At 40.8% G+C, this 15,411-nt stretch overlaps 1 protein-coding gene across 1 annotated transcript in view; it reads left to right on the forward strand.

The window, feature by feature from the left end:
- LOC139800816 (A-kinase anchor protein 13-like) overlaps window positions 1-15,411 on the forward strand; it is an 86,200-nt gene that overhangs the window by 36,480 nt on the left and 34,309 nt on the right. The window contains exon 3 of the mRNA XM_071754294.1: window positions 4,364-4,408. Within this exon, the coding sequence (XP_071610395.1) occupies window positions 4,376-4,408 (33 nt within the window). The 5' untranslated portion in view covers window positions 4,364-4,375. The remainder of the gene's footprint in view (window positions 1-4,363; window positions 4,409-15,411) is intronic.

Here is a 15,411-nt window from a genome sequence, read left to right on the forward strand (position 1 = left end):
TGTAAGAAATAATAGAAATGTCTGAAGTGCAGGCCACTGCTAATGGAGCAGAACCAGCTCTCTGCCAGGAGGCTGACTGTAGCATGACTTCTGGTGCTGGGTGGGAGCTGGGCAAGGGAGGTGGGATTTAGATTTGCCTCCTCTTGTGAATTTGGCTTTCAAGGCAGTTCATGTGCAGTCCTGCTGAGCTCACAGTAGGACCAGGTGTTCTCTCTGCAGTCTGCCTTACCTGGGAGAGCAAGTGCTACCTCCCCAAAAATATACAAAATGATTTCTGTGCGAGCAGTGCTTTCTGAGCAAGCATCAGCAGAAAAGATGTGCTCCTCCAGCAGAGAAAAAAAATACAAACAGTTCAGCTTTTTTTTTTTTTTTTTTTTTTTAAACTTTTTACACCTGAAGTACTACAGGCTAATAATTGACTATATTTGGATCCTTATGAATCTTGGTTTGATTATGACCATATGGTCTTTCTTTTGTATCCCTTTTCTGACTGTATTAAAGCCTTTTAAAAAGTATTTTGGGGCTAATCCCTACCTACCCACTGGCTGGAGAAGTACTTTTCTCGAGAAATCTAAATTTAGTCCTTTGCTGATGCAGAGCCATCACTCAGGCTTATCTGTTACTTGTTTTTTCTCAAATGTTTTTTCCTCAGCTCTTACTAACAAGATAAAATCTCTTCCAAACCTGCATGTTCTCCTTTCAAACTAAGTTTGCAGCCTTTGAAAAACTGGACTGATGTGTATTAGAAAAATTATTTTAAGTTAATGATTTAAATAATGAGGAGAGAAATCTTCCAGTAGGAATATTTTTAGGATTTTTACTTCATTTGGCAAAACCAAATATTTAGCAGTGTCCTCTTATTTTTGCTGCTGCTGTGCAATTCTCTTACCAAAGAAATCCACAAAAAAATGGTCATGATTTTGAACTCAGACTTCCCCTTTTTGCCTTGATGAGAAGCTTTTGTGTTCTTTTTTCTTTAAACAAGTTTTTACTTCTTTTGGACTCCATGACTTTTGGCACTTTCAGTCCAGCTAAACTCAACTGTACCACAGGAAGATGTTATTCCATGAGAGTTTCTTATTCCCACCCATCTTTTTGTGATCTGTCCAGGCCTTTCTCCTCTTTCCCATTTCTCTCTCCTGTCAGCTGCTATCTGGCATCTGTCTGAAGGTGATGGAGCAGGACAAAATAAATGGCCCTCACTTCTGTTGAATGGCAAACATCAGAGGATGCCATCTCCCTTGGATTTTAAGTGCTCTTTTGAAGGCTTGCTCTTCTGCAGCTGATATTCCTTGCAACCTTTCATACCTTCAGTGCAGCCTGTTTAAGTCAGACAGCACAGGAAAGCTCTTTTTACTGCTTTCCCCCAGTGATCTTAAACACATACAGTGTGCTCCACAAAAAAGGACTGATGAAAAACTTCATCAAAGGAGCTTGGGTAATATTTGGGACTTTGAGCTAGAATGCCTTGATATTGTGTCCAACCTGATTTATGACCTAACAGCTGCTCCCTTGGGATAAACCTGGAAGAATGGACCTTGGGATAGAGCACATCAACTGTGGTTTCTCCTTCTGAAAAAGGTGTTATGGATGTTGGTGGCAGGTGCTAGAATGGCATCTTGTGGAAGAAAGGTGACAGCAGGAAGGGAGCTCACAGCTGATCAATCCTATGGTGTTGCAACCCAAATGTCAAATACAGATGCATTAGTTTGGGGCTAATAGAGATCCCTCCATGGCTTTGCTGAAGAGGGTTGGTTAAAGCACCAAACAGTCAGAAAGGAGGCAAAAGGCCCAGCCTACATTACTTATTCCTCCTGTCAACAGCTCTCAGCTTCTCAAACCTACATCAGGAAGGGGAAAATATAGAAGACCAGATCCTTCTACCCTGTTTGGGATGAGGTGCATGCCGCAGGCTTGCAATGTGGCCCTTCCTCTTTATTTCGTGAGGCTTTGGCTGGAACTTTTTAGAAAGAATCTTGATGGATGGGTAGAGCAGAGAAAGTGGAGCAGGAGGGATGATGTGGTGGTGATAATACCCTGCTGAGCATGAGGAACTGGCTGCTGCTCTGTGGCTTTGCTGAAGCAAAGCAAACAGCTGCGGTTGAAATCCAGGTGTGACCTCCCCTAGCGTGCACTTCTTAATTTTGCTTTTTGAGTGACCATAGATGTCATTTGCTCTCAGATCACAGAAGTTACTGTGCATAATTCTAAGTGACACTAACATACCTGTGGACTGTGACAGGGAAGACGTAAAGCTGTTAAATAACAAAGGAGGGAGCAGTGTGTGTTTTTCTGAGGATGTTATGTATATTTGAGGATGTTAGAATAACTTCCTTTTATTTGGGAGTGGAGTGGACCTTGAGGAACAGAGAACATATGTACTGTCTGTGGAGTCTTGGATAAATGCAAACCTGTCATGTCCTGTTTTCCTGCATTTTTCATGTGACACACTTTAACTTGCACCTTATCCTATAGGAGGAGAGAAGTAGCAATATTGCTAATGTAGAAAGAGGGCTGATGTTTGGGGATAAGGTGTCATCCTAATAGTTGAGGTAAATGCAGAAGTATGGCTTCTCTGTCTTCAAAGGGATGTCAGATTGTATCCTTTATCAGTAAAAAGAAAAGTAGTTTGGTTCCTTGTCAAGAATGGAAAAGATGTGGTCAGAAAACAGTGCTTTATAATTAAACTCCCTTCAAACATTATCATCTGTTCTGATTCTGTGTAGTAATATTTTTTAAGTCTTATCCAAATACTTCCAAATTGTTGTGTTGGACTACAGGGCTGAATTTTGCTTCCTGAAGGAACCGTTGAGTTGCAATGAGACTTTGTAAAAATATGAATGTGATGTGGGCTTAAAAAGAAGTTTTTCTAACCATGGTTTAATTTCTGTAAGATAATAAACACTCTTTGCTGGATAATGTTTTGGTACCCATGTTCAAGATGCCTGGCTTCAGAGTATGAAAGAGACTCAGGTATGTCGTGAAGGAAATGGGCAGGTTCTGTCAAGTTTTTGGTTTTTTTTTTTTCTTTTTTGAGCCCTTAGTAGGACTGAAATAGCAGGAGCATGTTTTAAGGCCTAAGTGAGGACTTCCTGCAGAGATGTTTGTGGAGGTCTTCTACTGAAATGATAGTGCTATTAGTGCTTTATTTTCATGAGTAGGTCAGGCTTGGTAAGAGCTAATAAATAAGTGAAAACTCTGAAGCTCAAACATTTTGAGCCATTCTTGCTGTTGGAAGGAGCATCTTGAGGTTGAAAGTAGGTATGAATTTGACTGGATTTAAAACTATTGAAAAGTATTTGTCCATCCCCTGACAGCCTTGGAGGACCTTTCGAAGCGGGACTGTGTTTGGGTGAGCAAGCTTGGCAGGTACCTCAGGCATTTGAAAGCAACTGGTACAAAAATGGTTCTTTGTAAAATAAGGAGAGCCTGTGAGAGAGCAAGGATAGCTGGAATCAGCAAAGAAAACTTGGGCTGTGGTTTAGTTTGTCTCACTAAAGGCAAACTGTGGGATTTGGAAGGGAATGAAGTATGAACGAGATCCTGTGTTTTCTGTATGAAAAGCAGAATGGTATTTCATCCCTTTTTAAAAAGGGTTTGAAGTATTTGCAGAGCTTTACCAGTGCTGCCGACATGAGCAACAGCAGAAATTCCATTTTTAATTGTTTTACATTCCTTCTTCAGATCCTGGACTGCTTAATACATACATTGAATGAAAACTTTTATTTAGGCTGAATATTTTCTACTGCAATGGAGAAACTAATGCAAGTTCAAGGCTCAATGCAGATAACTTTCACCAGGTTGTATAGAAATTCCAGAGGCAGACCTGAAAGAAAAATTTTCTTGACTAAAACAACCTTGGTAGGTGGTGAAAAGGACCAAATTAACATGGGCAAAGTGGTATTTGCCAGACTGATTGATATTCTCCAACAGTGCAGAGATTTAGAAATCTTTAGAAGCATTTTTTGGGTGGGAATGGGGGGAATTCATGGAGAGGTAGCAATTAAAGGTTGATAATTATCAAAAAGCAGATGTGATGGTAGCTGGGAGTAAAGATAAACTGAGATGGACATGAAGAAGTGAGTGTCACTCAGGATACCCTCATTGCCAGCATTTACAATGGTTCAGATGAATGCTTTGCTCTGGAAATAATTTTTGAGTTTTCTTTGCTTAATGTGATAATGAATAAAGAAAAAAAAGTGTCTACTTTTTGATCTGAGAGAAAATAGAACATTGCTGTTTAAAATGGACTTGTAAAATGTAATGTAGGGTTGCTACTACAGCTTTGAAAGCTTAACATTCCGCAGCATTTGAAGAATTACTTAAGAAAAATCTTAAATTTGTCTTTCCTTTTTTATTTCAGTGTTCTGAGGTCATGAAACTTAATCCACAGCAAGCTCCATTATATGTGAGTACAAAATTTAAACGGTTTTATCCTCTCTTGCTGTTTACACAAACTGCTTCCCTTCCACCTTCTCCTTTTGTCTTTTCCTTCCCAAAGACCTTATTTGCATTCACTGATTTCCAAATGGTCTGTGGGTAAGGCTCAGGTAAGTCACAGAGCTCCTCTGTCCTTCCAGCAGACAGTTTTAAAGTACTTTTGAGACATGTTGTAATGCTGTCACCATTGAAGGCATCCTGCTGCTTTTTTTTTTTTTTTTTTTTTTTTATTATTTCCAAAAGCTGCTGGATCACCTGGCTCTGCTCTTTTGACTTGATGTATTGGGAGGCTGTCTGAAGAAATTACTTTGTGTGGAAAACAGGGCATCCTGGTGTGCTGTGCTTGCCCACTGGGATAATATTTTTCTGGCTGGAGTTTCAGACATGGCAGGGAGGCACTGGAAGCAGGGAAGGGCTGTGCAGGGAATGGTTTACATCAGCCTCCTGGAAGCTTGGAACCTTGATGGCTCTGTTAATAAGGAACAAGCTTCCTCTTGCTCTTGAATAGCAGATTTGTTGCAGAACATGGGGACCTGGACTTGGGGAGGTTGCACGCATGTGTCTTAAATTGGTGCCAAAGCTGCCAGCCAGGTCTGTAACCATTTCCTTACCACAGAGCTTGGATGGAAACAGGATGGGCTGCTGAAGCCATCCTGGGTGTATGGTCCTGCCCGCAGAGCTCCCTGGCAAGGGGAGAGCTGGCTGCAAGGATGGAAAATTTGGAGGGAAAATTGCTTGCAACTCTGTCTTCAAAAGGGAAGGAAGGAGAAATAAGTGTTATATGCTTTAAATAATGGTTTGTATGGAGCTTTAATACCATGGAAGCTTTTAAATTTTGGCTACATTTAATTACCAGCTGGAAACTTGTATTGCAACTTATTCCCTATTTACTGTACTAAGTCTTGTGCTTGAAGCAAGATTAAAACACTGCCTGGTGTGACCTGACTTTGGGAGAATTGCCTGATTACACAACCATATTCTGTATTACTGTGAAACTAAATGTTGCTTGAAATTTTTTAAACCACAGTCCTCCTGCTGCAGGCACCTTGACTTTGAAGACACTTAAACATATGACACAGTAAGAGGGAATGAAATGTGCAAATATATGTTGAGGATGCTGCGATAGAAACTCATGAATGGTAGAAAGGAGGATAAAATAATGTGTGTGTCTTTTCAACAGTGTATGACTTGAACTTATCTGGAGGCTGTGTTTTCCCAGTCTTATCATATGATTTAGTTTGTTTTCCCACTGTTTTGTGTGGGCTTGTATTTAGTATTTGATACTGGAGTGGCATACTTAAAAGTCCTCAGCCCCATGTGATAATGAGGAGGACTGGGCTGAGGTCAACTGTAGCCCAGTGTAAAATAATGATTGTGTTGCACTCCATGTAGTTTTTCTTTGGAATGCAGGTAAGCTGATTACAATATTATTAATACATCAGTGACTCCCTTTTCTCTCTTCTTCCTCTTCCTCCTCTGGCCAAGTATACACACAAATCAGCTCCATTTCAGACAGACTCAAGAGTCTTAAATTCAATATTTAGTCTTTCTGTTTGCTCTCAGTATAATTGCTTTGTACATTTTAAGATCCGTTTTGTTTTTTGTGTTATTCATTGACAGCTCATCTTATCTAGAATTGCTAAGTGTGAGCAAAACAAAGAAAAAATGTATCTCCTTGGTATTGTTATTTTTGGAGAGGCAGAGACAAAATAGTTTTGTGGTCTGGTCATGGTAGGTCAATACTAAAGCTCAAGAGGTTCTTTTGTGGAAGTGATGCCAGCTCCCTTTTCTGCATATAGGCTCCTTGAGGTTGTTTTCATAGAACTGAGAACAATATCCTGTGAATTTCTCCATAAGAAATGTGATCGTTGTTAAGTAAATGACTGGCAATAACAGAAAATTTAGACCTGTCAGGATGTCTTAGGAAAACTTTCTTCTCCCACATTTCACCCTCTTCTCTTAACATCTTTGCCTTGCATCCTTAATAATCTGCCTCTTTTAAGACAACAGCTTAGATTCCAAGATTACTATTATTTTAATTTTTTTTTTTAAATCTTGTGTGTTTTTTTCATCCTGAAAGCTCCATTTGTTACTTATTTTTATCAGTGTCAGCATTACTGTCTCTCCTTTTAGGAGAATAAAGTAAAAAAATGTGGTCTCCAGTGGAGTTCCCAGAAGTCAGTGAAGATCTAGAGCACATTATATTCTATCTGGTAATTACCGGCTTGCCCAGATTAATAATTTACAGTTTTGAAAAGTGTTCTGGGAGCCTGAGATGTCAGTTGTACTTGGGAATAAAGTTTTGTGGGTGATGGAAAAGATGTTACTTCCACATCGGGACTAATAAAAGGATAGATATTCCTGTATTATTATGTACATAATTAGAGAAGACCACTGGCTGCATCCTTCTTGGTACCTGCTTTTAGCTGCTTGGAATTTGCCTCCTCTGTAGAAATCATAGAATCATAGAATCATAGAATCATAGAATCCTAGGGGTTGGAAGGGACCTCGAAAGATCATCTAGTCCAACCCCCCCTGCCAGAGCAGGGCCCCCTAGAGTACATCGCCTAGGAACCTGTCCAGGCGGGTTTTGAATGTCTCCAGTGAAGGAGACTCCACAACCCCCCTGGGCAGCCTGTGTGGTCATGAGGCAGAGGGATTCATGCCAGGAGAGATAGAAGAGTGAAGCATTTCTCAATATAGCAGGGGAATGGTTCCTGGCTGTGTGATACCACGAACCCTACTGCTCAGACAGGCTGTAGGTCAAGCAGCTCTCCCATCACTGGCAGCACCCAACTCCCTTTCTGAAAGGCAGTGTGACTTGGCAGTGTTACTTTGCAGAGTCTGTAGAGCAGTATTGTGGTGTGCATTTGAAGTAAAGGTTTTCAAGTCCATTGGCGTCTTCCTTGGGTATCTCGCATGGGGTAGGAACAGGAGTTGCTGCCTCACTGCCAGCAGTGATTTCTGAAGTGGGGTAGCAGAGAGGGGAAGTTGTCAACAAAATCTTCTGCAGTTCCCATAACTGGAATGATGATGGTTTGAATTCTCCCTGTTACAGGTGGGGCTTACTGTGATACAAGCTTGACTTTGATGCATAGGTGGTCTCTGGTGCGTAGCAGAGAATGACTTCTGTCTCCCACATTTTTCTCTAGCACAGGTTAAGGTTACAAAAAACAAGTGTCATTTGACTAGATTGGGTCACCTCATTTCTATTGCTGCTGCTCTCACTCATTGTCTTCTATCCAGTGTGGAATTGTGTGGATCATACTTTATATAGCCTTTGGTGCAGCTATTTTCTGTGAAAAAGGGGTTATTCTGTAATACAAGGTCCTTAATATACATTGATTTCTTGGTGTATTTTACACATGTACAAAGGAAGAAATCTCTGTGGCTGGACAGTCCTTTGCTTGCCTGCTTAAACTGTAGTTTAAGCCCTAACGAGAGGGCAGCTCTGCTGAATCTAATGGGTGAAGGACAGTTTTAAACCTGTATCTGGTTTGCCTGGGGCTTTGTGCTTGGGAAGCCCAAGGGCTCAAAGCTTAAGAATAAAATTTTTCATTTACCTGGCAGGTCTGCAGAATTTCTTGGTTGTTGAGGGGTAGGGACTTAGGAGCTTCAGTATTGTGTGTGTTGCTGTTGGTTGTTTTGTTTTTTTATATATATACTTGTAATGAACTTGATGATCATTGTCCTTTAATAAAAGTTGTATCTCTCCATCAATAAACTCAAAATTTCAACTTCAGTAGTGTAAGGTACTTCCAAGCTCTTGTCAATGTTATTGGGATATCCAGATCATCAAGGAGTATGTGAAGAGGAAAAACAGGATTAATATAGCTCTGAACAATGGACATTTATTATTATGTTTTCTATTGTCATGATTCATTAAGCTCTGTGTTTACAAATGAAATAGTGAAAATTAGTAACTTAAACTCAGCTGTTGCTAATCCCCAGGCAAGATAAAGATGAGAGACCTCATCTGTAAAGGTGAAGCATTAATCCTCTTATAAATGTTATCATTAATTGAGAATCCAGCTGAGTATTCAGCAGGAATTCTAACTGCAAAAAGATCACAAGCTGTATCCTTATTTTCTGACCAAACTTGAATAAATATAGAGTGCATTTGAAGGAAAGACCAAGGTCAAGTCTTCAGCTGCATACAATGTCCCAAAGACCTTACTCCAGAAGTGACCTGCCTGGCTTCTAATTTCATCCTCTGCTAGCTACATCATTATTGGAACATTATTAATTGTTTTAGCCCACCCATGTCTCCCGTCACTCTGAAATCCATGTGCTTGCGTGGTGTGTTTTTGTTTGTTTGTTTGTTTTTGTATTTTTTTCCAGAAGAATAACCTAAGGGCAGTGAGTATGAATGTTGTCATCAGACTTGCAAGGGATGACTTGGGAAGTATAAAGTGTCATCTTCTCTTGATTGCTACCAAGGCTACAACCTTAGATCTGCCTTTAAGAGAGGAATGTTTTCTCCCTGGTGATAATCATCAGTGGGTGTGCAATGGAAAACATTACCAGCTGGAGAAGGATGATGTATCACTACAAACTTTTTTCCCTTTTCCTTTTTGATTAAAAGGAACAAACTTGTTTTAAATCACAGCACTCCTCCTGTGTGTGGTTTGTCTAAGATATGCCCAGGTTGCTGGGAGTGACAAACCCAAATGTGTCATACTTGATGATTGCAAGGGAGGGCAATTGATAAAAATACTCCCATTGACTTGGGTCTTTAATCAGGTCTGTGGCTGGAGTCTCTTGTATAAACTGCCACTTAGGAGCTGCATAACCTGCCGGGTTTCTTAAGGAGAATTTTGATAGAGATGAGAGCTCCTGCTTCCCAGCCCAAATGCCATGCAACTTAATGAACTATGAACTTGAAAAGCCTCAGGAAGAATGCATTGACCCTCTCTTAATATAACCTTGGTTTTGGGTACAGTAGGTTCTCTCCTGTTAATGAATGAGCAGCTCCTGTAGATTTCCCAGTGTATTCTGCTTTAATCGAGAATGGGAAGAAAAGGATAATGCTTATATTATTTTATCCCACCTGTACACAGTTATGCCTTACTGAAGCACACTGTCTGTTTCTGAGAAAAACACTTGCAATAACCTCCGTTCATGTTTCAAGAAAAAGCCCTGTTTGGAATAAGTATTAAAGGATTAAAGAAAAAAAAATACAATAGTGAGGTTTGTGGCAGCAGCACCTGTCCCAAACACCCATAGTTCCCTGGGTCCATGGGTGCAGCAAGGTGTTGTGCTGGCCTGATGCCTTGGTACTGTGGCTGAAACCTTATTAGATGGGACTTGGGCACTATTGTGTGCTAAATAACTAATGATCTTCAGAAATCTCTCCCTAAGGGACAAAAGGACAAAATGAAATACCTTTATAATCCTACAGTAAAATGTTGTCATAGGGTTGGCAGCTGTGGTTTAGTTACTTTTCTACTAACACGGAATTTGTTTGCTTAGTGGCATCTATGGTGACAAAGGCCACTGGGATGCCTGCATATCTGAAAGCAGTTCACCAGCAAAAATAGAGCATACTTCACATGCTTTTGATGTTGGAATTTCTCATGAAAATCAGTATACAGCAGCCCTGTCTTTCTTTCTCTCAGAGTTCTTATTATGCAAGAGGAGAACCAGCCCTGATGTCTAGTTCAGCTCTGTGATGAGGGAATCTGATAAACCCCTTGTCTTTTATTTGTTGGATCCTTGATTTCTTCTTAATGACAAAGTAGTTTTCTGCCCCACCTTCAAAATGTCTTTGAATTATGAATGAGTGTAGGGCATCTGAGCACCTTTTACAAATAAAATACTTGTTTGTGTTACTTGTGGAGGAACCTGCTTCTTGATTGGTTTTGAGGAAGTTGATTGGGGCATCTGAATAAACTGATTTTTTTTGAGGAGCACATTGCAACTTGTCTGGTTCTGCTTTCATCCTGCAGGCAAAGTAGTTTCCTCACTAAACTGTGCTTGACCTCAGCTTTGAAGTTTTTGTTACTTAGGTCCTTGATCCAAGTTCTTTTCATCTTCCACTTCCCAAATTCTGGTCAACATCATGCACAAAGTCATCCCTTCTGTCAAAATGCAAGTCTGGCAGCTGCCACCTGAGCTCTGCAGCCTTCTCTGGCAAGTTGCCTGCTGCTTCCCTGGTCTGGTTACCTAAATGAAGACTTTAGGTTCCATACATTGGTTATGTCAAGGCTGTTTGGTTAGCTCATGAGATCTGGATTAGTATAGGGCTTTATGTGAAATAGCCACCTTTGTACATTTACTGAGGGCAGTTTTGGATGGAGAGATCAGAAGAGGCCTCCTGACCATCAGCATTACCTTTCTCCAGAATGAGCCATTCATTAAGTTGCAGCTGCTTAATGCTTCTTATGTATTATTTGAAACTGCAGATGCTGGGGATTTGGGTTGCAAGTCCTCCTCCTGTCATTATCTATTTGATCTTTTCTTTTGTGATCCTGTTTTGTGGGTATGGATGTGCTGGAAAACAATAAATGGTCTGGCTTCAGGTCTGGAACACTTGTCTGAAATTTTGCCCTTAAGTCATCACTGCTTTGCAGCCTTGTGTGTGAACTTTAAATAATACAACTTCCAGAAGAAAGATACTGGGAGTCGTACAAGGTGTGGATGGGAAAACAGGAGAACACAGACCCCTCTTCTGTGGAGTTGTTAGATTGCTTCAGACTGTTTTCTGAAACTGCAAAAGGAATCCTTACATTGTGAGATGAAGTTTTATTGAAACTGGGTGAAATGACAGATACCTCTTGGGCTCTGAATTCAGGGTTCTTTATTTCTTGTGGTGTGGTGAGTGAGCTGGTTGGTGTCTGGTTGGATGCTGATAGATTACATCCTATCCCTGTGTTGGCTGCCACTGTTGCCTCCTCTCAGGAGGGAATAAGCAGTGGAGATCAGGACTTGGTATTTAAGAAGATGAAAATGCTCTCCAACTTCATGGAATCCAGTTATATAGAGTTTAGAAATATTCTCATTACCTTCAGAATGACCACATTCCCCATCTTACCAATCAAGATACCTGTCCCCACTTGATTTTTTAACAAAGCGTTCACAGCAGTTTTGTTAGACTAGAGACAGTTTTGACAGCAAAGCTGATGCAAAGATGTTGATTTGCTGGAGGGATGATGCTTTCAAACAGCTCCTCACATCTCCTGGCCCTCCTGTCTTCTTCAGAAGGTTGTGCTGCATGTAGTCTCTGCAAATGCTGCTCCTCTGCCTTGCTCAGGAGCACGATGCCGTCTTGTGCTTAAGTGGAAAATGGAATAAAACAAACCGTGGTTACTTCTTGTGTGCAGGGATGGATGCTGTGCGCTGCCATCAAGTGGCAGTTCTGTTGCAGGGCACGTTTTGAGTGCTGCCTGTCTGGATTTTTGTTTCCAGTTGTTTTTTTTTCTAAGTATTGCAAAAGTTTCATCTTTCTAGTGGTTGTAGGGGCTATGTTTTCAGAAAGGTAATAGTTACAAAGGTTTCTCTTTTATAAAGGCAAAAAAATGGCACTTTAAAAAGTGCCTCAATCATTAACAATGGCTCCAAGTACTGTTCTTGTGAAAGAATGTCTGATAAGGGTATTTTGCAGCTGGGAGGAACATGAGCACTTTGAGCTCTGTCTCTTTGGAGTTTTGCTGTACTGTAAACGAGGCTGAAGTACCAGGAAAATGCCATCCTTCTGCTCTTCTATGTCTTTGGATTTTAGTGTTCAAACATGACTTCAAACATAAAGGAAAAAAAAAAAAGTCACATCAAGGCTGTTTGTGAAAATACTGTAGTGATAGGAAATTGTTTCAAATAGTGTCATCATATGTACTTTTTCTTCCAGGAATTGAGACTCTCTCTACTTCTCTGATGCCAAGAGAATAGCTCAATTTATTAATCATCGAATACATTCAGGTTGCCATCTGTTTCTCCCAAGCACTGCAATGTTGTCCCAGTGTTGTCCCAGGCACTGCCATTACTCACTGCTATGTGAGTAATTAGCAGGAAATAATATCAATCACTCAAGCAGCTGGCAATAAGGTTGTCTGGTTCAGTTCTCTTAACAGTGTACTGAGGAACAGAAGATGCTTTAAGATGAGGCCAGAGCAAAACATTCCCATCACTTGGGGTGTGTTTCATAGGAGTTGGCTGTAGTAGTTTCCTCATTCTCTGAAATACCTCTGATAGTTATATCGGAACTTGTTGTGGAAACAATATGGTACCAGAGGGGATACTCTGCAATAGAGGAGTTTCCTATGTCTTTCTGCTTCTCTTCATGTTCATGTGGTCAAATTACATGGAGCCTTTAGTAGTTCAGAGGGCAAACCCCCAGTGAGATAGTTATTCCTTTTGTTCTTCCACACCTCCTTCTTCTCTGTACCAGACCAGTGCAGGGGTTGCTGTGGAAGGGGTTTAGGACTTTGGCCAGTGGTTGCTTATTCAGGCAGTACAGGTGACTGTACTCTCATGGTGACTGAGGACGGAAGACCACAATATTTTAAATGAGTGGTCTGGCTGACACTAAACTGCCCAAATAAATGAAAAATGAAATTGACGTTTTCTTCACTATACTGCAAATTTCACCCAAACAATAAGATTACCATATCTTTCCTAGGTGTTTGCACATAGCACAAACTGTTGAACAGAATTTTTCTTTTTTTTTTTTTTTTTTACTTTTTTTTCAATTTTCAAATTTATTTAATTTTTTCAATTTTGCAGTTAAGTTTATTGTTGATTCTATCACTTTCTTCTATATGCTAAAGGCAATTAGAAATCACCTTCACTGTTGCATAGCAGAGTCCATCACCAAAGAGATGCACTGAACATGCTCTGGGCCAGTGTAGGTAACACAAGTGCTACAGAGAATGTGGAGCCCTGTGCTGAAGTGATGATGCAGCCAGATTAACAGCCCAACCTAATAACTTGCCTGGCTCTGTGCAGCAGAGTGGTATGGCATGAAGGTGCCTCTCTAAAGATAAATCATGTGTCCTTTTCAGCACTAATGGGGTCCTATTACTTTGATGGATTTTCTGTTGGCAGTGTAGAAATCTCCTCTAAGCTTCCTTGGTTAATATGTATATAATACCTATCATAGTCCTTTGACACTCAATAAAAATTATTCTCTGAGATGATTGGAGCCCAACTCAGATATTCTCTGTCACAGGACATGGGATAGTAATAAGGGATTTGGACACATTTCTGCTGGAGCTTGTGGTGTTCACACTGATTCACCCCTTGCTCTCCTCAAGCCATTTATCTCTTTGCAACTGAGCCCTGCTGCAAGATTGGACACCTGGACTGGCTTGGGATGTGGTGTGGCTGTGAGATTGAGTGAATAAATCAGCCCTAAGGATGCTGGTTTTGCAGACAGGCAAGTCAAGGCCTGTCCATGCTGTGCTTGTAGCATTGGTTGCACTCAGGATGGATGTGTGGGAACTAGCTTGAGTCTGGAGGCAACAGTTTTGGTCTGTTTGTTGTTATTATCCATGTTTCCCCAAATATTTCTCTTACCCAAGGAGTCTTAACTGAATAGTCTTTTGACTGCATCCTTACTTTGTTTTGCACCAACTTTTATCCGTTAGCAGGCCAAGCTACATTTATTTTTTGGACTGATTTCTTTTTTCTCACCTTTGAGTGAGTGGGTTTGCATCTTCCTTTAGTGTTTCAGTCATGACTTTGTGGCTGGTATTGGACAAGGAGATCCCTGGGCTCACTGCAGTGTTAATGAAATATGAAAGGTATCACCTTAAGCTGCTATGTGGGCTGCCAGAAAAATGTGTGCCATCATCCTGATCTTTTGGTGGTCTTGTGGGCAAGATGTTGTGGTCTGGGATTGTATTTTCCTTAGGGGTAAGAGGCTGCTTTGCAAAATCTGCTTTTCTCATCACAAAGGGACTCAGTATATGTCCCATTAACCCATTAAATTTTGCTGGCAGAAGTAATAGCAGTGCTGTTAATTTAAAAGGGAAAGAGTAAGGTTTGGAGACTGATTTTTACTTATTTATTTTCAAACCATTGCAGTAATTCTTGTTGTCTTGTGATTTCATTTTTTTTTAAACTTATTTTGGAGAAAACATCTCTCTTCTGTGGCCTTTTAAGATCAAGGCATCAAAAGTCATTGACTATGAAAAAGGACCCAAACCTACCCCAGACTTTGGCAGCTTGCAATTCTGTTTATTTCTGGAGTCTTTCCCTGGAGGTTTTATCTGCAGAAGGTTGCAACACTCCAGCTGAATGACATCCATCTTTTTCCACACTCCTGACCCAGGTCAGGAGTGCCTTTATCAAGGGGGATGTCTCCAGGCAAGGAGGGATTTCTAGAGCTGCTCATGTTGAGACAGATTTCACAGCCCTACCTTTATTTCTGAGATTGGAGTTCTGCAGAATAAACTGTTTGATTTTTCTCCTAAGTGCTGCTCTGTGTCAATACATACTGGGAAAATTGAGGATGTCTGTAATGACTGCTGTTATCTTGCTGTAACAAATACCTTTATCCTCCTCCTATTCCTTTTATATATGTGTGCTGAGGGCTGGCAGGGTACATGGCCACATCTGCAACAGGAGATGGATGTTTCAGGCTGTGGCATTGCAGCATCTGGGGGTGAACTACCAGGAGGCAACTTATGAGCCAGCACTGATTGAAAGTTCTTGGTGCCTGTGTAACATCTGACCAGCTGGAGCTCTTAGACCTGGGAAGACCTGATTCCAAGCATTTTTCAGTTGAAAGGTTTATTCCAGAAGTTGAGAGTGCTGTCATGTTTACTCTAAAAACTGTTGCCTGAATCCCCATCTCCTTTTGCAGGCAGGAGCTGTTCTGCCTGCACCTGGTTCTGTTCTGCCCAGATGTCCAATGTGCTGTGGGTGTCCTTTCCAGATGTGGATATTCAGGGGGTCAAGCACATGTTGCACCAACCCCAAGTAACTTTGGATAGGAAGGGTCTTCCAGAATACTCAGACAAGACTAACACTGTC

This window comes from Heliangelus exortis, chromosome 11 (genome assembly GCF_036169615.1).
Source record: "Heliangelus exortis chromosome 11, bHelExo1.hap1, whole genome shotgun sequence".
NCBI lineage: Eukaryota > Metazoa > Chordata > Aves > Apodiformes > Trochilidae > Heliangelus > Heliangelus exortis.